At 40.6% G+C, this 25,444-nt stretch overlaps 1 protein-coding gene across 2 annotated transcripts in view; it reads right to left on the reverse strand.

Moving 5' to 3' along the window:
- Positions 1–25,444, reverse strand: part of NELL1 (neural EGFL like 1) — a 305,370-nt gene that overhangs the window by 65,249 nt on the left and 214,677 nt on the right. For both annotated transcript variants that reach the window (XM_075094969.1, XM_075094968.1), the window contains exon 15: positions 4,369–4,464. In XM_075094969.1, coding sequence (XP_074951070.1) covers positions 4,369–4,464 — 96 coding nt within the window. The remainder of the gene's footprint in view (positions 1–4,368; positions 4,465–25,444) is intronic.

Below are 25,444 nucleotides of genomic sequence, written 5' to 3' on the forward strand. Positions count from 1 at the left end.
ACAGCCCAAAACAACACAAAGAAATAACCCCAGTAATCATCGCATCCTGATGCTTCACTGCCGTGTCTTACCCTTGCTTGTGACTGTTTACAATCAGCAGGCGGTTCTTTGACAGCATTCTATCATTCTGTGAGAAAACTATTCTCCTGTGCTTTACAAAGACTGTAAATACACACGTAGCTACCACAAAAATAGTTACCTCTCTGAGCTCCAGCCTACACAACATCCTTCTAATCTACCTGAACCATATTCCCCATTCATTGTTTACCGGCTTTGACAGTAGCTTTCATGAGCCAGGGGAGCAAAGATGTGGTGCATTTGTGTTGAATCCCTTTTGGAGGCGACGCCCCACCGCTGCCAGAAGCCCTCCTACAGCTTTTGGAAAAGTACTGCCCTTCCCTTGACTTACCCCTAGCTGGGAACCCCCTGCATCAAAGCCTTCTGCTGTTTCCTGCTCATTGCCCAGAGTTATCATTTGTACAGACAGATATCAACTCCCTCAGCTGAAACTTCTGCCACCGCTGGTGACCATCCCAGAGCTGTATAGAAGTCGGTATGCACTTCTTAGGCCCACGTACAAGACTCTACCACATGCAGGTAGGTTTTCAAGGAGTGCCTGCAATTTCTAGGTGCTCAATCATCTGTTTACTCTTGTCTTCATATAGTAGCTTGTCTTGCTTATCTCATCCTCACCATTTCATCAGTGGCAGTAGTGACTAGCATTCCACAAATACAGAGTAACGGCGAACACCGCCTACCAAACCAGCATTAAAACTCCAGTAACCTTTGGGTCGTCCACAGAGAGAGAAAAGCAGCTCAAGGAACGATGGCGCGTTTTGGGGGGACTTTTTGGGGATTTTTTTTTTTGTGTTTTGGTTTTTTTGGGTTTTTTTTTTTCTTAACGTTGCAAAAATGTGAGATGGAGAAATCATCACCGGATGGAAAATCAGGGCGCCTGGGTCCATGCTGCCAACAACTGTCTGAGAGCACTGTGTTTGCGTTCCTCTCTACACAGCAAAATGTCTCTTGGAAGCCTTTAACAGGGATCCCTGACAAGGATGCACCTGGGCTTAAGCCAACAGGGTTACGTACAGTTAGAGAGTCTTATTTCCAGCTCAGCCACCAGGCACGTACACGCTGGAACCATACAGCAATATCAGCAACAATTCTAACAATAAACTTCTAGCACAGGTATCACAACTGTCTTAAATCTGATCACAAATGGTAACGATCACAATAATCACCGATTTCAGCTCTGGTAAGCTAAATGCAAAACTAACAAAATAATTATTAGAAGACACAATCAGATCCTATAGATCTGTTTTTCTTGATCTGAAATAGAAAACAACAAAAATTCTGTAAGAAGCATCAAGCACATACTTAAAGAAACAGCATTATAAGGAATGGGTGGAAAGAGGAATTACTTGGCAGTATCTCTGGATATCAACTTGATATCAAAAAGAAAAGGCAGCCCCAGAACTGTTATGATGGTTCCTCATTTCAGGCAAAGCAACTGCCAAGAGGTAGTAGTTCTTAGCAGCGTGTTGAATTATGTAGTTGTACATAAGCCTTACATATGTATTTTAATTTCACCTGAGTAAATTACCAGCATAAATCCAACCCTTCTCAAATATCTCTGAATTTTTAATTAACCTAATATCATGATTTCAACCAGGCAGTCAGAAACGATGAGTAACATATGATTCATATTCAGAAGTAAATGCACCTGCTTTCCAACAGCAGTTCTAATTACTGGTTCATTTTACCCTTTACATGATGTTGAAGCCAATTTGGGTCATACTGTTTTTAGCCAGTGACGAGTCCTTTCAGCTGAGAAATAATGTATAAGGAATTGCTGCGTTGTCAGTTTGAAGGACATTTTTAAACGCACCATGGCGAATAGAACACATTGCCAAAACACATCATTTAACTTCTGATATGCATCAGTTCACCACGAGCTTCCATCGGACAAGATTTTACCAGGAACGTTTAAGCTTTGATTTAAAGGTAACGTCCCACCATTTCACCATCTTCAATCTATGTCATAATGATTGAGGGAGCACTACCATATGTTAAATATAACTAAGTGCTTATTTCTAACATTGCAGACCGCAGGAAGAAACAAACAAACATGGCTTTTGAATACCTTAGATGTCCTCTAAAAACATTGCAGCAAACGCCAGTGATGCTATGAGGGAAGTCTTTACTGAACTGCCTCCTCTTCCTGAGAGCACTATGTCTTCGAGGAGTAGGCAGGGAAGCAGGGAAGCCTGCTTCAAAGGTGGTTCATCACCTTTCTACTCTGAACATACATTTTTTCCAGGACATGCACCTTCAGATGGCTGAAGCTTTTCTCACACAGATCTGATACTCAGCCACGGAAATATGCGTATGACATAAGGGATATCTGCTGAAGTTTTCAAACCCTCTAACACAACTGAAATGTGGCAACTTCTCATATGCCAAGCCCTATTCATTCTCACATCAGTTTGCACAGCAAATTTCTCAAAGTTACCATCATCAGCTTGACTTGTAACATACTGGTAAATCCTGTATGTCTTCAAAGAAAAAAATAAAATTCCTTCTGCTTCAAGATTTTATACACAGAAGCTAGCTCCTTCTGAAATCTACCTCTAAATTTCTTGATATAATGAGAGTACCATGCCTGCCATGTTTCCTTTACTTGGTGTGCTAACTCATCTCTTAGATCAAAACAATACAGAAGACATGAAAAACATAGGAGCCAACAATGGTTGTGTCATCCATTCATCAATTTTAAGCCATCTCTTGAACAATTTAAAGCCTCTGTGTTCTAGTTATGAGAGTCCCTTTACAGCTATAAGAAAAAAGATAGTTTGAAGATTCATGGGTGGAAGAAATATAGGCAGTCGAGCTAAAAGCCGGCCTAAAGCCACAGGCTCCCTGAGTCGGCGGGGCACCTTTGGGCAATGCAGGTACTGGTTTTGCCGTGCCATATATTCACACACATAGAACCCGCTTCTGGTATCCCTCTGAATGCACTGCTCCCTCTGAATAATAGATGTTTTAAAAAGGAATGATCAAACTATACATGGAAGAGGATAACTAGCAGGATTAGAGGCTGGGGAGCTACGGTAGGTGGGGGTCTAAGGCAGGTACTCGTTGTATTACTCCATGTGTACTGCCGGTACTTATTGCTCAGTGTCAGGAGGCTTGAGAGAGGATCTCTCTTTAAAACAAATAACCCAAAGAGTACAGGCAAAAATAAAAAACCCCAGTACTTTAATTCAAGATTATATGAAAATATTAACATCCTAGTTCATTCCCAAAGAATTAGAAACAATGCTGACAACTAGAAACTATGGGATTTTAGTACATAGTGATTTGAGTACATCCATAAAAAGCTTTAGCAGTTTTCAGAAGCTACCCGAAGCAGATTTGTTGACAAGTGGGTTTAAATTACTCTGTATTATAATAGACCAGCCATGTATTAAACAGACACTGCTACACGCGAATTACTGAACAATCTCTGGGTAACAAGTGGTTCCAGTGGTTTAACTTAACAGTTATTTCTTGAGTTTCCTTTTTTTTTTTCCTTTCTTAAAAAACCCTCACCAATTATAGTCTCATCCATACTAGTATCATGCAACCTGCTTTAACAACCTACTTTATTTCCACCACTAAAGGCAGGAGCACAGCGTTTATTAATAAACACGCAATGCAAAAAACCTCTACCATTGGGTTATTTAACAGAAACACAAGCTTAATAAATACAGACCAAAATAAAATCCCGAACTGCTGTATTAAGAATCTACTAGGAGTCCTCCATGGAATTCTGTAAGATCCCTTTCTTCTCATCTAAGGTAAACAAGGAACCAGATCCTTGTGAAATGAACAGGAAGGTAGGCCTATAAGGCTTCCAGAAGCAAATCTTGAAAAGGAAAAAAATCTGGGAAAAAGCAGAATCAAATCATCACTAGTGAGTTATATTAGTAGGCTGTGATTCTTGGGAAATTGGTGGCCTCAGTGAAAAGCAAGTATCCAAATGCTGGTCTAATTTGCACAACAAATTCACAAAAAGCAGAAGGTGACCTTGAGTTTGCACCGCAGAAGATAGGTTGGGTAAATGTTTTTATATTTGCTGTCCCCTCTAATTAACTAGAAGTGTCCACTGGAAACAAAAGCAGATACATGCCTGATTGTCTGTAACTTTCCAATCCTTAATTTGAGACTAGCATTCAGTTAGGTAAAGGCAGCTCTGGAACAGTCATATCCTCAATGAAGAGAGAACATCAAGCAGAATGAACAAATGGAAAGTAATTATTTCTTAATTCAGCTTATCGTATTTCTCATTACTGAAGAAGAAGGGGTGTTTCAGTAATGCTTTACCTTTCTCGCAATGACTTCCCGTGAATCCAGAAGGGCAGACGCATTTGTTAGGGGCTACACAAGTTCCACCATATCTGCACCCCTCTTCACAGAATGCTGAAAAATAAAAAGGAATACGTGGGCACTACTTAATCTTTTTTAAAAAAAATGTTATACATTTTCAAGACACTAAGAAAAACATCTAAATTCAAAGCAATTAGCACCATTCAACATAGTAAAATTCAGTCCATCTGCAAACACAAAGAGAAGTAAAGCACTTAAATGATACGAGGAAAAATTTCAGATTACACCGTAGGCAAACCACCTCACCAATAAAAGATTAATAACCATCTGGAAGAAGAAGAGAGGGAAAAATGCAATGTGCAGTTTTAATGGGGCTGATCTTCTTTCAATTATACCCAATATAAGTATTACAACACTCTGGCGATCCACAGAAAGCAGGCTGGTCAGATTGGTGTTAACTACTTTGTTTCTCGCTTCTATCAAATACACTTTACTGAAATGCCTGTAACCACATAATATTTTCCCATTTTTAAGTGTAAAGTACATTTTGTGGAAGCAAAAAAATGAAGGAGGAGGATCAGCCACAAGCTAATGCCTCTTACTGAGGTGTGGCTCACGACAGAGCGACACAGAAGTACTTGAGAAGTGCTTTTGTCCAATAACTAGGATCTGAAACTGATGCTGGATCTCGCCTCCCTTCCTGCACTGAGCACTGTTGGTGGTCCTCTCACTTACAGCAGGTTTAACAGGAAGCCCACTAACTGGGCAAGAAGCATGCTTGCAGTGTAACAGTATTCTTCTTCCTTTCTGTTCGTTGTCTGCATATAAGGAGGGGAACTGAGGTAAGAGGAGGAAAGGAAACGGCAAGCATCAGGACATGATCCGTTTGCACTGCTAGCTCGAGTAACACTTCTGCTAAGGCTAAGATCAGGCCCTACCCACAGCATCCTCCCCACCCTCTCCTAGGTATTTATTGAACTTCACAAGTTGCTCTGTGGGTTTGACTGCACTTATGAGGGAAGTTACAATTAATATTTAAACAGCAGCTCTCTGCAACTAAGCTAATAACAGAATGGCAAAGTGTTTCCTGCAAGCTAAAATCACAGATGGAGTATTGGCAAAGAGATGTTACAAATGCTACGAAAAGGCTTAAAGTGCTAGATAGCAGAAGAAATGTTTAAGATTTATTTTCCAATGCACTAAAAAAAGAAAATAAAGTGAATAAAGCACTATTCATTAAAAAGAATCTTTGGCAATTGTTAACCAACTTAGAGGCAAAAAAGCACATCATCATATCTCTTGACTGAATTGATAGACAGAACTGCCTTACTCTAAATATGTAATAAAGCATGCCATACTGTTTTATGGAGGATAACACAGGGAGAAGAACGCTAGTGTCATTTACAGAAGATGGTGGTAGAACATCGTAAGTGCTCCTGCGACTGGCGCAAGGCAGTGATGTGGAGAAAGCATGGTTCTTGCCCAGTAACAGTTCCCGCTCATCGATGCACACACTCCATATGGGAGTCTGCGGAAATATAGCTGTTTTGAAATCAGTTGATTTCTACTGTATAGGAAAGAGAGAAATATAGCCCAAGAGTAGAATTTTGTGATTTTTTTTTTGCATGTAAATATTTGTAGAAAAGTATAACTGTGCAGAAAGCTGAATGTACTAGTATGAAATACAGCTGGAAAATATATGGAAAACGTGATGAAAGGATGTTTGCTCATTTCTAGCCTCAGCATTCTTGGAGAAGTTGCAAGTTAAATTCTTCATCTGCATTTTTTTCTGGTTTGAAATCGAGAGTAAGCAGAGACATTTGTGAACTAGTAATACATTTCTGCGTGACAAAAAAAAGAACTAGAATTTGTGGCAGAGCAGATATAAAGGGCAAAAAAAAGCTAATAGTTCATCCACAGTATACGCCACGCTGCACCGGGAAAGAACTACACGGGACTCTTAAAATAAAAGTCATCATAAAGGGCATAAAAAGAAAACGTTTATTGTCTATAAGAATCACGTGTGCCCACTGAAAGTTGTTAGAGCTGATAGGGATAGGTAGGTAAGAGGGCTTGTTAGAGTTCCCTTGCCCTTTCTTTGCCACCATAATTGGTGCTACCAACTTATTAATGTAAAATGTGTGCTTCTCACAATAAATCCTGCTCCTAGGACTGCTCAGTAAGGCGGTGTTTTCTTCTGATCTCTTTTAAGATTACTAACAGAGGAAGGCGTATGAGACAGGGCTGGTCATGTAAAGATTCTCCCATTGGTGCAAAAACTGTTATGTCAGTGCAGCAGCCAGGCCTCGACACCTACGGGCACAGCCAAGCATCCTATTCACGTCTGGGAGAGAAAGACCGGGATGCCTGCCATGGGTCAAAACTCTATCTTTCTGTTCCTGCCTACATATCCCTATCAAAACATGCCTCTTGTATGTGTATCCAAAAGTGCTAGCACTTACTTGAGCATTTTGAAATTCCCGTCCTTTAGGTGTCACATCTTAGCAACTTTAAAAAGCCCAATATCGGTAGAGGGACACCCCGAGGAATTGATGTACTACAGGTTCCTGTAAGAAGGGACTCTGTACTGCCCAGCGCATGAGGACTCACCCAGCCGCTAACCTTGTTATATGGATGTCAGAGGGAGGACGGAGTTGGGGAAGAAGCTGGGCAATGGCTGCAGAAGGAAAAAATTCAACTCTCCTTTTCAATTTTTGCAGAAGGTAAAAAGTCCTCTGCAATACAGTAAACTGAGCTTCTCTCTGTTGCTCAGGCTTTGGTGGATTTTGGGGGTGGTGGTTCAGTCTCATGTTTTTATGCAAGAAAAGAACACCCCAAGGAAGAGTGCCAGAATTATCCTGCTGTTCCCCAGATGGCTTTTTCTACAAACCCTCCAATTCCTGCATTGCAGGCTTGCAGGAAGTGGGAACGTCAAAGTCGCAAATTTGAGAATGCAGTTACAAAATCGAAATGTTTGTCTAAAGGCAACTTTCCTTAATGGCTAGAAAAAGAGCTCACAGTAATATCTGCAGTTCTGGTAGCGCTACTCTGAATTTTAAGAATGCTCAATACCTCTAATAATAGGGACTCAGTTTCAATTGCTAGCAATTTTACCAAACTTCACTTATTTCAACTATTTTCTCTAATAGTCCTGCCTCTGGCTGAAGCCTCTTAGAACATTTTATCAAAATTCATTCATTTCCAACAATGATTTTTTTCCTTTACACCCTTAGCAGAAGAGATTAATTAAGGAAAATCTTTACACCACTTCTGTACCTATGCCTTACGGACGAGAGGACCCAACAGGGAGTAGCTCAGTGACTGAGTAGTAAATCAAACTGGAGTGCCCATGCCCTCATGAAACTACCTGCTTTGGTACTTATGCTTTATTATGTGTCTTTGGGGCTGCGGGACCTAGACTTCCACCGTGGTTTAGACACTTCAGAATGAAAACCCCATTTGGGGAGAGGATGAGGACCCACCAGTACCACAGAACTAGCAGTTATATTATCTTGATTGCAGACTTCCTCCTACTCAAAGAAAGTTAACACAAGAAAGATAAATCGTGGCTGGATTGTATTTTGCTAATGTATTCCCATAAATAGATCCTGTCTCTGAAACTATTTGCAGGCTGGCAACCTTGTTAAAAAGGAGAATGGTTACTGAATTTGCAATAAAGGTTTTATCAGGAAAATTAAGTGAAGTTGCCATTAGGATAAAGTCTACAAGGGTAAAATTCCATCGTTAAGAGTCTTATTCAGTATTCTGTATGATAAAAGAAACAGAACCTATTGATTTCAGGAGCCTTCTGCCAAAGCGAACAGATCTCTAATGCTAACAGATTTCTTCCTCTTAAATAAAAGCCTTTATCATATAAAGACCTTTCCTAAATAGACGTAATTTCTCTGCAGAGGAGTTTTATTTTTGGTGCATGTCCTCCTTGATGATGGATCTGTAGAGAACAGAAACAGCCAAAATTATAGATCTGCTTGATACGTCATTCTTGTGATAATGCTGGAGGGACAGGGAAGTCTCACTGCGGAGCTCCACAAAGAGCAGCATGAAAGTACCCGCAAACTTGACACCACGCTCCTGGACATGCACCAGCTGCGTTCCCACTGCCTACGTATTTCTGGGGTACAGCTTCTTTTCCCCGGCCCAGTTAAACAGAGTTATCTCCTCTCCCAGTAAGGCTATTGCAGACATCCCCAGGAGGGAAAAGAAGTAGTTAGCAGAGCTACAGCCTCTTTGAGTGCAAGGTGTGGAATCTGTCTGGCATTTCTGTAAATGCCTTTTGTTCTTCCCTAGACCTAGGCCGTAATGCGCAAGAGAGCCAAGCGCGCGAGGGAGGCATGCCAACAGTAGCTTCCAATATTGTGTACTGTCTGTTACTGAAAATTGTTGTCCCTTTTCAGCCCCTCTGCTTACAAGACTCAAGGAAAGCTGGACAGTTTGGGTTCCAGCCTCCTTTTCTACAGAGCTGAAGGAATTGCCTTGATTATTCTATTTTTTTGTGTGGTAGCACAGTACAATACTTCACTGTGCTGCTATAGGAAAGCAGGCGCTGCAGCATAGAACCCTCATGTCGAGCAAATACCTCGTACTTCCAAGTGCAATACAGTAGTTATTATCAAATGAAATAAAAATATATTTATATATATAAAAATATTTTTAAAGACTAACACAAAAGAAAACCAAGTCAATATCCTACAAATTTAAAGGAATGCTACTTGACTATGAAGAGATACAAAAGTCACCTTCCCAAATAAATCAGACATATATTAAATATTATTTCTTGAGGTACACAAATATTAACTTTTCTATAAAGCTGTAATAAAACACCATAATTTTAACATTGCATTTGCATTTTATAAGTTTTCATATACTGAGATATGTTTAACCTTATAATAGGCCAATTTCTCGATGTTGCCCTGGTACAGCATAATCCCCATTTTTACGGCCGAATAGATCACCCACAGCAGTGTTATCATAGGCATATAAAATGATCAACTGTAATGGAAACATAGCCATAATACACTGCACTCCCTTTTTTTCCCCTTTGTCCTATGTGTCCATTACTTTTGAAAAATGAAAACTCGAAATAGAAGCACTTCGTTTGTTTAGGGTTCGTCATCTTCCATGAGAAAATGAGCAAATCCTCCAAATCTGGGAATTTGAGCTCACAAGCAACCGATTAGAATTCTATCAAGTGGATAATCCCTGCTTTCTCTTCATCTCAACACCACCAACAAGTAGCAAACACCCATGTTTTAAGAACACCTGTACAATTTGTTTACTACACAGCTGACCCCCTCAATACGACAGCACAAAGAGATCGAAAATGTTCAGAGGTGAGTGCCTTAGCAGTGGGTACTTTTGGCTTCTTCCACTGCTTTTCTCTCCCTTGTCATGTTCCCTGATTCTTCTCTAGTCAAGAAAAAAAAACCAAACACACCACAATAGTGTTGAAGAACAGTAGATCCATTAGTACCAAAAGGAACACCACTGCAGGAAAAGATTAAATGTCCTACAGCTTGCATAAGAGGAAAGACTATAGCAATACCAAAAATGCAAACTCCTGCTCCCCATATCACAGGGAAGAGCAGCTCTTAATTAAAGAAAGCAAATCGTTTTCTCAGCAGCGTATACTATATGCATGTATATGGGCCAAAACCACACCCACTCCTCTATTACGTTAGGTTTATCAGAGATAACGCCAACCGCTAGCTTGTTTCCATAAGCAGGGTACTCAACGGCTTGTCAAGACAACTGCAGTGCAGGGCAGCCATTAGCCTAGTTTGCAGTGGCAACTGAATGCAGCTCGAGGTGAGCCCATGCCTTTCAGCGAGCATATAAGAGAGCAGCTTCTATTGCGTAGTAACGACATCGTACCCTGCAGCTTTTCTGCACTGTTGGCCCAGAGTACTGGGTGCTCGCATTCATCCCAAAGCAGCTGGTAGCCGGCCTCATATGCATGCATCAGCTTCAGTGGATGTTAAATACCTACGGCAAGGGGCATAAATTGTACTTTATGGTGAAATACAGCAGCAGGTATACTACCAGTGCTGCCCTAGATTTAAATCTACAGCAGCTTTATAGAAGACTAGAATTCAAAGGGACTTCAACCTGACACCTTTACTTGCTCAAAGATTACGTACTGGTGCAGGGAGCTAGGGAAAAAGAAAAAAGGTGGGCAAACCCATCCTTTACTGGTGCTCACCGCAGGCGCTTTGCTCTACGTTGTGTTCCATACCCGAAAAGCAAACCACAGCTCCTCCTGGTCACTGCCTTGGCAAGCACCGTCCTCTCTTGACATTGCCTTTGTTCACCTTGTAAATCAGCAGGGGTCTGGGACTGCTATGCCAGGCAGCATCAGAAAGTCATACTAGCTTCTCTTGTACTTTTGAAATGCGTTTTCATTGATTTACTTTCAACCGGCTGGTCAGTAAAACGACCACGAAGCCCACTGGTATTTGGCCAGAGTCACACATCAAGCGATAACAGGGACACTCGGGAAAGGCAAGGAAGGGGTCAGGCACAGACTGCCTGGGTAAACAAAAATGTGCAGCTTTGGGAAAGAGATGGGCTAGCAGAACTATACAAGCAATTTGACAATCAATTGATGGAAAGACCACAATTTCATTAGCTGATTGAATTTACTTGGCCAAGACCGCAGCTGATAGCAATCCAACTATGTAAGCCAAATACCAGAATAATGAGATGATACCAGTTGCTGAGGAAGCAAGGAGAAAGCACACAAACAAATTAAGGGAGCAGCAGAGGTTCCGCTCTTTCTCCCCGTACTCGAGTGTGACACTACCATCTATAAAAGTACAAAACTCTTCTTGGTTCAGCGAACTACATCCATTGGGCACAGGGCGCGACTTATTTAGCACAAAGTCTGCCAAACGCCAGTGGAGTCCTTTTACAGCTGGCTGGAGTCAGAGAAGGACAAATCTGGCAGGAACGAACTTTGGGCAAAAAAACTACCCTTGAAAATTTTCATCCTATGTGTAGGAGCAGGAAGGGGAGTGCAGGTCAGCCTGGAGACTGGGATGCAAACACATCTGAGACCGGAAGACAAATCCTTAGCTGGGCAGTTCATCGCTTCTGTGAGTGGCTTCCAACCTAATTTATGCTTCAGATTTTACGTGTGGTATGCGTAAAGTGTGGTAGTTCACTTCAGGAAGAGCCTATAAATCTCCGGTCTTCTAACAGCTGATTGCAAAGTTATTATTCCTGATATATATTTCTAGGGATTTTGCGTATGAGAGGTACTTTACAAACATAATTAGCATAATGGCTGCCTGGGGTAGTCAAAATTCCAAATCCTGGTAGTACAGAACTACTACTAGAGCTAAGTCTGAACAAAGATAGAATGAACTCAACAATTAAGGTTTGGAGGCGGGGTTTTTTCAAAGCACTCGGAAAAGCACAAGAGAATTCTTTCACATTTGGGAGGCAAGGCACAGTGAGAGTAAAGAAGGAAAAAGGGCAAAACAGAAAAACACCTGGAAGGGTTATAAAAAGTAACGAATACATCGGGCAGAAATTAAGTCAAAGATACCGGACACAGGCTTACGTACATACTTTGTGTGAGCTTGTGTGTGTATGTATTTACATATTATATAGTATTTATCGAAGCGGTGAACTAATATCCTGGAGTTTGTCACTAGGCTATTTTAGCTGATGTAGCAGTGAATCTTTTCAAGTACCCGGTGGTCTGTCACACAGCCCTTGCAAAATTAAGATTAAGGTGAATTTGGAAGGCTGAGCATCTCTCTCAGAAGGCACTGAACTCTTAACAGCGGGCCCTTCCTCTTTGCTGCTGTATGACGTTAAATTCTCTTGGTGCTTGGTGTTTTGCTTGACTGATGTGCAATCAAGTTGTGGCCATTTGTACTCGAGAAGCAGGCTGTTCATCTGGGTGCTTTCAGGGTGGGCTCAAGTGTTGTTTGGCTGGAGACGCTGGATTTTTTGAAAAATGAAATATCGTCGTCTTAAAATTAGCACAATGAATCACAGTGATAAATACTAATAATTTCCTTTGTATTACCCCAGTAATGGAACTTACTTTTCAACGTGTAAATTATCCACCTCGATTAATACATTTTTACCTAAAATCTTTTCTAATGAACAAAAAAGCTATATTTTAAAAATTAATTCAGAAGGCATACTTTATTGGTAAAAAGACATATATGAAACACGGATGTCAAGCTTATTTTATGGCTCTGAGGACAGATACGTGACAATTTTCTAAAATGTATATGAAAAAGATCAATAGAAGCAGTAAGAGACAAAAGTAATATAATGAAATTTGTCCCGTGATATATTACACTTTTGAAAGCATCTCACATCCCCAGATGATTCTGTGCTAAATAAATATTCTTGTTGCCATTTTAGTGCCCTGCTTCCTCAAGGCTACACTCTTCAATATTTTTAGTGCACCATTTTAAGTCAGCTGCAGCTGTCTGTCTAGTAACCTAATACCAGGCATGACAAGATAGGGCAGAACACTTCTTCCACAAACCAACTGAACATCACCTTTCAAAATTCAAGTCAACAGTTAAAACTGTGAAACCAAACTGAAATTTACTTTGAGAAATGACATGACTTATCGTATTATTGGATTTTTTTCTTTGCACCACATCAATGTGGTTATTATATTCTTTTTTTTTTAAACAAATGGGTATAGAATAATTTATATTTACAAACATAACCCAAATTATAATTTTGTATATTTTAAAGTGCAGTGGCGTTATCAAAACAAATCAGACAGAACAACACTCCACTAAAACTGCAATCATTACAAAGCAAAAAAGAGAGGATGTGAAACTTCCGACCTCCCTCCACTTTGGCTGTGATACTGTGGCTCACAGTTTCTTTAGAAATCAGTTATGCTTAATCAATCTTAATTTGAGGATAAAGAAGCATGTTTCAGAAGCACAATAGAAGCGTTTTGCCCTTGCCTGATCTATTGTCACAACTCTAGAAAGACCTTGATTCAAATCCCATTGAACTCATTGAAAAAAAAAACACTGAATTCAATAAGCAGTGGATGCAATCTCAGGTCCGTTTGACCTTAGTACAGTAAATGGAGCATTCAGACAACATAAAAATAGTCCTCTAGCTGTGCGTGTTTCATAGTTCTCTGATTTTAGCTTTCCAGTCCATACAAACGCACCCCACACACATTCAGCACAGAACTAGCTGGATTCTACCCTCATGTAACAGGATACAGTCTTAAAGTCACTCTTCTTGCTTTACCCTGCAGCACTGACAGGCGCCTTCACCAATAAAACACAAGTCCATTTACCTGCAAGAAACACTGCCTCAGTGTGAAAAATTTACTCTATATTGCTTAATGAAAAGCTACCTAGCTTCCTCAAATAATCATATGTTATTAAAAGCACTGGAACACTGAATAAGTTGTAACAATAATATGTCTAACATGTCACTAAAACACCATTTTATGGTAATTCTCTGTATGAGGAACAGCACCTTTTGAAATTGTAAAGCAACTTTAGAAAGCATTTTTAGTTGTGGCTGGAAGCGAGCACATTGCTTGGGTGCAATCATAGCCTCTAGAGTGTTACAGCCAGTAGTATTATTTCAAAGGTTGCTATTATCTTATTGCAAGCGTAACAATTGGAACCGAAAACAAATACTGTTTTGATAGCTGCACAAAATCTGCAACAGTAATTCAAGGAATTATTGATGGCATTTAGCTCTCGGAAGGTGACATTATGTGGAGGGAGAAGAAGAAAATACGAAATAAAAGGGCAATGGGTTTTTCTGGCCTGGATCAAGGATGTATAAGGACAAATAACTTATAAAGGCATTTGGAGACCTTAAGCAGTGTATCTTTAAACAAGCACACTAAAATTTAGGTGTTCTCTCTCACTGTCTTAATATTATACTTTTGGTAATGCTGCAGGTAACAGCTAGAGTGGTATCTCTGAAAACAATTTCTAATGGGTTTTTGCATTGTCTTTTAAATCTCACTCATTCCGCCAAGACGCTCCACCCAAAATAAAATGCCTTTTTCAAAGCACAATTGCATTCTATTGACCAACACCAGAAGGATGGGAATTGTCAGTTCCAGAGATCAGAGTCCTCTGATTACACAACAGGAAGGACTTGAGTACCTGAAGCATTCAGAGCTCATCCACAATACCCATCCAGCCTTTACTCTTTATCAAGAAAGATGCCATGTTAGATAAAGACGTTTCCCCATTAAGGAACAGAATTAAGAGGTAATCTCATTTTACAGAATTGAGTTTACCTTGCAGTCTCTAACAGATAAAGGTTTGAATTCACTACAGACACTGCCAAGTAGGCAATCAAGAGATGAAAAGCCCTGTATCCCATCAGCAACACCCCAGGGCATTCCATCTCATTCAAATCAAGGTTATATATAGTGAAAAGAAAGAATAACAAAGAAAACAACGAAGTGGGGGTTGGAGTGGTGTGGGAAGGGACATTCAAACACACTGCTAAAACATACTGCACTAAACAGTGGATTCTCTTAGGTCTGGATAACTTTTACACCCTTGTATGCTTCTTCTGACCTTGGCATTCATTGGACTAAAAAGATAATACAAATAACTATTAATAGGGTGTAATTAATCTCAGTGCTTATCTGCATTTTAAATCACAACGTTTTTCAGCTGCTAAAATATCACCACAAAAGCAGTTATCTAAAAAAAAAAGTAGATTTTCAGCAATTTTAAAAATTTTCCCAGCAGCATCTCAACATCTGGATTTACCTAAAATAATCTCACCAAATCAGTTTTACCCTGAAGTACAAGGCTCATCCAGAAGAAAAGAGAATAAACTTAAATATTTTGACTTCTCTGAGAGAGCCACCAGATATATCAACAGGGAAAAAAGAAACACTGCAAAGTGATATTGTTCTCACCGTACACAGACATTTCAGGCTAAAGGCAGAGACTGCTTTTGCTCAAGCTGGCATGACAGCAGGTGTGATGTGCATCATCATCAGCCTTACGATCATCATAATACGTTGCTTTTACATAAATCCTTTCATCTCAAGCTTTTACACATTATGAACAATTAAGCCTTACAACCCCCCAGTGAGGAAGACGCATTAAGAACCTGAACCTGCCAGGCACTTTTTCAGAACAGACTTAACTACAGAAATATAATTTAATAAAGTACACGTTTAACAAGTAAGAGCAGAAAAGCAAATATAATCTTCGTGTGTGTAATCTTTGGCTGAGCCAAGAGCATTTTAGAAACCCAAGGGGCCACATTCTGTGCTAGTGTCAATTAGTAAATCTATATCCATTTACACAGTGACTAAGAATTTGCCCCCTAGAGTCTTAAGCTACACGGCCCTAAGGAGTACACCTCTGTCACAATTTGTAAGACCATACTGCTGACTTGTGTCCTTGCGTATACACATAATCGCACAAACGTTTTAGCTATTGTCTAGAAAGTATGCACAACATTGCCACCTGTTCCCTCTCTCTGCTGTTTCTCTATAAAGAACTCACTGGGCTGTAACAGGTGGAGGAATGGTAAAGGGAAAGGAAGATGAAATATAGGTCCTCAGCTGCTTCTTACAGAGCAGTGCCACCGTGGTCACAAATCTAACTTCAACGACGCTGCGGCAGCGCGCTCTGTATTTTGCCGTATGAGCCCCATCACAACGTCATGTGCTTCAGGAAGTCAAAGTAATGAGAAAATCCCTGCAACCGGCTTGAGCGCGCCTTGAAGGTGCTGGAACCTTTCAAAAGTGCAGTACTTAAAGCTTGGTGTGCCTGGGCAAAATTTTCTTCCCTGTTGTGTGCAAAACGCCCCAGACAGCGTTTGTTTGCCTCACATCCTGATAGCAGCGCTTCAGTTGCGCGACAGAGCGTACGCCGTACAGATTTTTTTAGTACTCTGGATTCATTTAGAATTATAAGGTTCGACGTAAATGTGAAATAGCCTTCTTATGCGTTAGTCTGCTAACAGTACACAGTATATTCTTAACGTAGAAAAAAATAAAGCACCATAAATGGCAGCCGTAATCCTTCCATCAAGTACAGTGTGTGTTCCCAATGGAATATGTTTTCAAAACAGATTTCCAGTACCACCTTCTTATGATATCATTTTACAATGTTTAGTTTGCAAACTACAGGAATACTTGCTATATTGCTTGGCAATGCAACATTTAATTTTATGGTGCATAGAGTGCATTTCTCTTAACAGATGTATCAGTTCCCTGAGATCATGACTAAACTGCTTTGTGCACATTAAATGCTGTGTGGGGAACTAGCAGAACTATGGTGTTAATTTTTGTTGTTTTAGCACACGCTTCTACTTGCTCATAACATCATGCTTCCCAGAATAACAACAAATAGCTTTGCCTGCTCTTAGCAGCTGTGATCACATGCGTACCATATATATTCTTACATACGCTTGGTGGTTATGCACAAGAAGTGTCCCAGCTACGCATCTCAAAGCACATAAGAATTAGAGTGCTTGTAGAGAAGAAATTACTAAAGAAGAAAAGAATAAATCATAATATTAAAAAATTTTCAACAAAATGAAATTCAGTCTTTGGCCTGGGAGTCGTTAGCTTCCTTCCCAAGCGTGGTTTAAACGTCCCACTTAATCATGGCCTGACAAAAAAAAAAATTAAATTTTGCTCTATGATGGAAAATTTTAGAACAGAGAGAAGATAATTTATTGCAATACTCCCTGACTAAATTCTGGAAAAACCATGCGCATATGTTTCATAGTTCTTCAAGATGAATGGCTTTGGGGGTCTATCACAGCCACGCAGCAGTCGTGCCACTGCGCAGTCCCTGGCAGACATCATGCTAACAATAAGGCTTAAGCAGTGATCTAGGAGAAGACAAAGTCACAACTGTACGACCTGATTCGTGGAAATTCTTCCCTACATAAGCTGCGACATGAAATAAGGTAAGATTCACTTCGTTATTAGCTTTTCCAGCTGCCTGCTGTGACTGGCTTCTGTGAAGGAAAGGGAGGCTGTTTTGAAAACAATTACTCTTTCTGCACATGCATGTTTCTGTTCTCAAAATCCCTCATACTGCGGGCTTCTGCAGTCCCCTAACAGCAGCTCTGGCAGATGATGAGCTCCCAGCTTTACAAAACACGAGCAGTCTTAACCCCCTCACATCATGCCCTTCAGTGGAGCTTACTGGAGCTTCCATAGGCTTCACTAAAATCTTTGTTGTAAAAATAGTTTCAGAAGACATACGCTTTGAATCTACAAGTACCACCTTAAAAGAACAAGCAAATGAGCTCCACAAAGCACGTGGTCTTTGAAACAAGTCACAAATAGGACGAGTGACTTCTGTGAGAATTAACTCATTTAAAATACTGGGGTTTGAGCATCAACAGACAACTACAGAGGAAATACGTGAAGATGAAAGGAAAATTATTAGGATTTACGCATTGCTGCAAAGGCATCTTCAAATATTTCAATACTGTGAGCAATCAGCATCTGGCCTAGAAAGGAAACTGCTCCAGGTCATGTTTATTGTATCTATCCAGTGTAAACGATGCTAAAGGAGAATGTACTTTGTGACGCAATGGGGCAATATTTTGGTACTCATGTCCGTATTAAAACATCACTCATCAGGTATGAGAAATATGACAATGCTACACCACGATCATTAAAATCATCATAGACATAATACACTGTCATATGTGCTCTCATGTAGTACCTAGTCTTCATGTATCTCACTGGAAATCGGTGTACCCGAAGCATAATCCTAAACGACAGTTCGCTTAACACCAAAGCATATTACTCAAGCCAAGAATGAAGTATAGATGTGTAGCACGGAGACGTATATCAGAGACAACAGTTTTGTTTATTTTGAAGACAGTCATGTTTCCAATTGCACATGTGCTAAGCTGAAAACAGACCTAGTAATGCCAGGTAGAAAATAAAATCAAAGCCGCAGCGCCACAAGTACTTAACTATTCTATTGCCTCACTAATACTAACTCCAGCAGAGTAAAGAAAGCTTTTGAAATCACTTCATCTCCATTCGAGTGAAAATAAAAGTCCTGAAATCTTCAACTCTGAATGTTCTCACACAATTGGCTGAGTATAGAAGCCATTTCTTTTTAAAGACACTTTTTGAGTCAAACAAGGTTTGAACTTTTTAAAAAATAAAAAGTATGGTTTCACTGAGCCGCAATCAAGGGTCATCGCTAATGTACCTGGACAAAACAAGTCAAATGGCAGGGAAAAGATGCTCTCTGAAGAGCTTTGTGAAACTTCATGTGTGCTATTGTTATAATGTTGCTGTTTTCTTTGTTTTTCCCAAAAAAATTTGCTGTAAAATGACTAGGTGTGTTCTACATGACGAATAAGACTGCACAGTAAAAAGAAATAAGTCTCTTAAAGTGTATATGTGGACTTGATGACCTTAAAGGTCTTTTCCTACCTAACTGATTCTATATAATCAGTCATTAACAGCAAACAAATATTACTGCTGCTGGGTAATATCAGAACAGCGCTGTCCGGTTGTTACATAAACAGAAAACTTGAAATAAAGAGACTTGAAATAAAAATATACACTGGGCAGAAAGCAAACTTCTGGTTAAAATGAGTATTATTCCCGAGTGTGCTGCAGCTGCCAGGTTAAGATTTCAAGAGCTGACGCATCGTTACGAAGCCAGAGTTCTGGTGGTCGCACAGGCACCAAACGGGACTCAGGAAAGTAACGGAGAGCAGCGCCGAGGCTTTACAGAGAGACATCTCCAGCACAGGAGCACACGGCCTGATGGGCTTGTGGTTTCACTCGAGTCTGAAGTCATCTATTTATCCACAGAACAGCGTCAGCAACAGGGCAAGATGCCTCAGACTGCCATGCCTGTACCATACTGCCACAGACTGTTACATCTATCTAAAATAAACCTTTTAAAGTGTGGTGTGTATGGCACATCAGCCAGCACAGTAATTCTCAAGCTCTAGGGGGCTGGCAGAACATCCAAAACTATAGGGTACGAGAAAGACAGGGCATTTCTTACGGTGGAGTATCAGATACAAATATACTGGGATTTTGCCATTTCCATTAAAAAGCTCTGCTTTTTCAAGATCCATAGCCACAGTTACTTAATTGACAGGCATCAGGGCATTTAAATACACATTTAAGACTTCAAAAAGCTGAACAAAGATGCTTAAGGCAGAATTGATTTTTGTCATTTCCAAAAGAAGCATAAAGGAATAAAATATCAGTTAGATACTCAAGGGAATTCAGCCTAGGTCATTCCCCTATTGCTTTGTATTTTGATATTGTTCAATAAGTCAACAAATCCAGCATCACAATACAATTTTTACAGTGACTTATATCCACCTTTATCTGCATTGTGACACCAAGAAAGTGCTTCAGTGAAGCAGGGACGTTTCTCAGAGCTACGTATGAAGTTTGGTGAAGCAAATGAGATTACAAGACTCGCCATGTGCAAACTTTTAAGTAATCTGTGTCAAACTAAAAATGTTGTGACAGACCAGAAGCGAGATAAATAAACAAGTTATCCCAGGGGAACAATAAGCACTCAAAACATCCAGGCAAAATGTGATACTGTTCACTCATGAAAAAGCAAAAGATCACAGTGCAATAAGACAACATAGCAACCTCTAAAATAATTTTGCAGCAAAGACAAATAGAGGCAGTTTCTCTGGGTTGAATCACCTTAATCATGTTCTCTGGCAGATACAATTCACATACTGCACCTTGGTACTTCAGTCATGCGTACGTCCCAAACAAAACCACAGCAAGCATTGCTTTACATTGGTAACTATAATTCAATGCTGCCAATACTCTTGAGAAGGCGGCAAGAACAGTTCCTATTAGGACCTGAAACTATACTAGATACACCCTATTGTATTTGAAAACTATTGCAATAAAATTAATGTCTTACCTTGGCTTTTTGTAGCAACCACTTCTCTAAAACAAAAATAAAACTCAAAAACTTAGAACAACTTTGACCCTCTTTTGTGATATCCAGCAGGTCACAGAGATCCAGTGAAGCTGAAATGGAACACACCGGCATTTTGATTACGCGCCAGGTAAGATCGCACAGCGTGGGTGCGGAGCAGTTGCCTTCTCGGCTGTCCTAATCCCTGGGTATTTTAATCTCCAAGGAGAATACGTGAAGAGGCTTACGGACAAAAGGAAAGTTGAATATGATCTCAACTGATTTATAACAGCATTGCCATCGCATCGGAAAGCCCTTCCAAATCCTTACAGTTTTGAAGAGGTCTTTCTTTTTCCTTTTATCTTTTTTGCTCAACGTTCTGTGGCTCTACCTCTATTATTAACAACTTGTGTGCATTCTCATTCAGTACAGTCTTTGTGAGAATATGCCTGGCGGGACGGGGGGGAATCCTGAAGCCAAGATGTTGCTAGACGAATTGGTGTGAGGAGTCATTAGAGTAAGAAAATAGATCCACTGGACAGTTACCCAACATGGAATTTCTGTTTCCACTTGGCCAGCCTCTGAGATTTGCCATTTGGACTAATCAGAGTCTTTGGAGGAACTCCAGATTCTTTAATACACTGAAAATACATCCTGTTGTTTCTCTAGTTTTAAATAGGCAGAGGCAAATAGTGCATTATCATCAAGTGCACTAATTGATCCAAATGCAGTGTAAACTAAATTAATGGGGCTGGAAATGCTGGAAAAATTAAACACAGAATTCTTAATAAAGCTGAAAATAGCTTAATAAAGCTGAAAATAGGATCCAAGCATCCTAAGGCATGTTTATTTCTGTTTAAATAGATGTCTTCCTGTAGACTGTTATCAGCTCAGCAGGAGCCTTACGAGAGAGGCATTTTTCTCATTCTGTGCATTTTAAGTTAGGTTTCTATGAAGTTCAGCCTGCCTGTAAAAGCTGCTGCCAATCTATAAAAACCATAACTGTGGCAAAGCAATGCTAATATCCTGAGCGCAAGCGAGCTGCAGTACTGAGCTGCAAATTCAATCTAAACCTTTATCTCGAAAATGGAAGTTTGCTGACCCATCTTCCAGATAGTGAGTTACTGCACGCGAAAGGAAGAACGCACCTAAAGGAACAAGAAGGAATCAATCCTCATGAGAAAGGTTTTCCTTTATATAAATGGACTGTGGAAGTCCTTGGCTGGCAGCAAGGCACTGATTCCACCTTTCTTCTCCGTTGCTGAAAAGGGGCCATCAGCATTGGCAGGTGTCACAACGATGGGGCTGAATAGAGCTCTTCTTGGTAAGCACGCTCTAAGTGAGACAAGAGAGGACAAAGCACCCCAGACCCAAATGAGAAATGGCCAAGAGATGTCTTTGAATAGAATTTTGAATACAAGCTCTTGAGCTACTTCTGAAGAGAAGAAATGCCAGCTAGGCTTCAAGAGGAGTGAGAATCTCCAGCAGGAAACTTGGAGCTTTGCCCTAACTCTGCGCAAGAGAAAGGATCTATCTATTGTATTTCTCTTTTCCAAAAGTTTCAGGAAGTAACAGAAAGCAGAAAGGAGCAGGGGAAGAAGAAAGCAAATGAAACAAAAAAAGCTGGGAGGCGTGAAAGCGTGTAGGAAGTGAGAAATCGAAAACACGCAGAAAAAACGGAGCACCCCTAAATGCTTTAAATCCGACTGACCGCCAGACACCAGGTAAATTGAATACTGGTGCCTACGCAGGAGTTCTGGCCACATCTTTTAATATTTACATTTTACAAATCAAAGAGAAGTGCCTGCTGACTTTGAAAGGCAGAAGAATCCCAAACAGGGAATAACTAACCTGCAACAGATAAAACCGTACAGAAATTAAATGAAAAAGTAACTGCATCATTATGCATATGGTGCCCATAAGAATAAAACACGTCTGAAAGCAGGTTCCATATTACCCCTAAAAGGTGACCAGAACAGGTATAAAACAGTAGCCCTGACTCTGTCTAAATTATAATTCTCAACTGTACAGATTATGAAAGGGTTTTACCTGTAAAATTAAGGGAAAATATACTGTCCCACTACTTCTAGCACTTAACAATTGATCATTCACTCTAGTGATTACGGCTCATCACAACATTTTGCAGCAAAGACGTTACATACACACAAACTTCCTAAACTGTCAGTGCAGATGTGCTACAAGTAACTGAAAAGGAACATTCTGCAGGTCTGGTGAGAATAAGAAACATCAGCTCCAATGACTGAAACGCCAACGACTGCTCTCCCAAATAAGCATCTGAGCTGGCAGATCAGTCTAAGGCATAATGCTTCCGAGTCCAGAAGGCTACTGCATGCTGTTGTCTTCCCCATTTATGCCTCTGGCACATCCCCAACAGATACAGTACCGTTTAGTTACAGCTTGGCCTTTTGCACATTTAATGATGGCCACAGATGTAAGGGGTGGCGATTTGAGTGGTACAGTCCTGTAATAAGAGCTAACATCCTATATTTCTAATACGCATCATAGCTTTTCCCCAAAGCCTGCTGAAGCTTTGAGAAGGACAGGTATCACCGATGGACAAAAGTTAACCTGTAAATTAAGTTTCAAGTGAGATATGAACAACAAAATATTTAAGCTGAAAGGAGAAAAGCTAAATATTGTCTACAGGAATTTACAGTCCATGTTATTCTCGCCTAGAAAAGATGAGAAAACAAAAAAAAATCACCAGCCATTAGAGAAGAATCTTTAGTAGTGAGAAAAAAAGCTTGCACAGAAACCTGTTTGTTGACTTTTAAGGCCACACCTGGACCAGCCTTGCCTGCCTGTGGAATAATCGCTGGAGGCGACTTAGAAATTAAACATGCTTTTAGAAAAGGTACAGCACTGAAGAAGCCGTCAGGGTGAAATGCAGCTGATATGTGAGCAATCCATTCAATGAAAGTTCCCTAGTAACCTCAGATGTCAGCAATGCCGGGAGAATTTGGCGTACTGACTCTAAGAGAAGCTGTCTGGATGGTGGGGCGGTGTGGAGGCATCGTGGCCAGGATCTGTGATACATGGGAACTCAAGAAGGTACCATGGAGCTGGTGCACTGCACATTTGCCACCCTGGGCCAACAGTCCGTCATGCTTTTGACAAGACGCTGTCCTTTTGGTGAACTTTGCTCATTATAATATCATTACAATACCAGAACACACCTCCACCCCAAAAGTTACCCGCCTCTAAGGTGCGACCACCCCTCCTCACCAGGCATGTGCTTGGAATTTCTTCTAGTCTACACTTTTAAAAATAAAGTGAGGAAATTTTATACCAATCATAATAAAGGTATGTATGACTAGAGTCACTCAAGCTCCACCTGAACGATAAAAAAACCAGTATAAAATGTGTGAAGAGAAAGAGAGTGTTAGGGAAGATCCCATCACGTACCACTCTGACTTCTGGGACCAGTCGATGGGCTGAGCCTCTCTTCGCCACCACTGGGACGCCTTTGGGTAAGATTGGAAACCTCTGTAGAGTCATTTCAAATCCCTAACGTATTCGAGCTGCTTTGCTTCATATTTGTTTAGCATACTTGTAGCCTAGCAATGTACGACTATCTTTGGTATTTATGCGCGTCCTGTAACCAGCAACCTTATCACCGGTAATTCAAAGAACCTGTGTATCTGTTGCTTTAATAAATTGTACTATTCATTAATCTAGCCATGATCGTTCTCATTGAACGCAACTGGCCGGGGCATCTGCCAAACTAGTTACTAAAACCAAATACTCCGATGAGTGGTTACGTCTACAATCCTTAGAAAATCAACTGTTGACCAAGTCTGAGACTAAGACTGGATTTAGGCACACCTAGACTCCTCTTGGAGGAGGAGTTGAGAAAGCAAGGGGGTCCTGTCTGAACCCCGTGACTCAACGGTAGAGGCTCTCCCTAGCCACTCCTCAGACTCCTACCATTAACGCAACACTGCCACAGCGCATAACACATACCCGTCGGTTACCAGGAGGCCACCTTGCACATGAAGTCATCTATCCACAGGCAACCCTGTGGAGGGGTGAAGAGGGCGCAGAGCATGACACTTTTGACTGTTCAGAGGCCATCTTCTCAGTGTCAAAATACATAAGCCTCAGAAGAATTAAACTGAGTAGAAGAAAATTCTCTTAGTACAGGGTAATATGAAATGGCCCCTCAAATACTGAGACAAACAAAAAGACCTTGCAGCAAGACGAACTTTAATAAAGCTGAATGAAAGGGCCAGTGAGAGTAAAGCAGAGCACAAACTGGTACAGATCAAGGTATTCTGATATAACCTTTTAAAAGTAGGAAAGCAGTCACTAGTCGTAGTTCAACTAGTTGTAACTAGTCTGGTCTACATGTACTCAGAACCTCTTCTGCAGTTTCCACTCTGACCTTACTCTGACAGGTAAGTCTTTCTAATAGGGACTATCCTCATTCAGAGGAAGATTTCCTTTCCTCCAGGACACAGCTGCTGCCTGAGCAAGTCAATCATTCACTGTCAGGAGAAGCATGGACTAAAGCCTGGCTGCAGCAGTGAATCCAAACCTGGAAGATGGAGGAGCTGAAGAGAGGCTGAAATGGTATCTGTGGGACATTCATTAACCAAAGAAGTTTGAAAAACTTGAGAGCACACCATCCTGTTGGTGTTCCCGTCAGGGTTACCAGCTGCTATGAAAATGAGAGGAGTAACTGGGAAGTAGCCGGAGCACTGACAAAATGCGTCAGTTCCTATCCAAGACCAAAATATCCAGCAACACTTCTGGACAGGCATCATCTCCCCAGCAGAGGTTTTCAATCTTGGTGTTGACCAAGGCAATCAACAAGCATATTAAAAAAGGGCTTCAAATTTTGAATAATTTTTTTTTTTCCCCAAGGGTCCTACTCATTTGCTGCTCTGAAGTATTTTTTGGGCAGCTACGTTTTCTTTACCAAAGTGGTACAGAAAGTACACAGAAGGCTTCAGAAATAGTCGGGTGGATATAAAGCTTCAGCTTACTGCCACGGAATGGAAGTTGAATAAAGGACAGTAGAATCACTGAGTCTTAATAGTTTCGCAGGGCGCCCTTACAGAACAGGCGTCTGAAGAACTTCTACATTTTGCTTCTGTGTTTTGTCTAGCCTTGATTACGCTTGAATCTTCTGAGAAATG

The sequence above is a fragment of the Phalacrocorax aristotelis genome, chromosome 5, assembly GCF_949628215.1.
Source record: "Phalacrocorax aristotelis chromosome 5, bGulAri2.1, whole genome shotgun sequence".
In the NCBI taxonomy this organism is placed as follows: domain Eukaryota; kingdom Metazoa; phylum Chordata; class Aves; order Suliformes; family Phalacrocoracidae; genus Phalacrocorax; species Phalacrocorax aristotelis.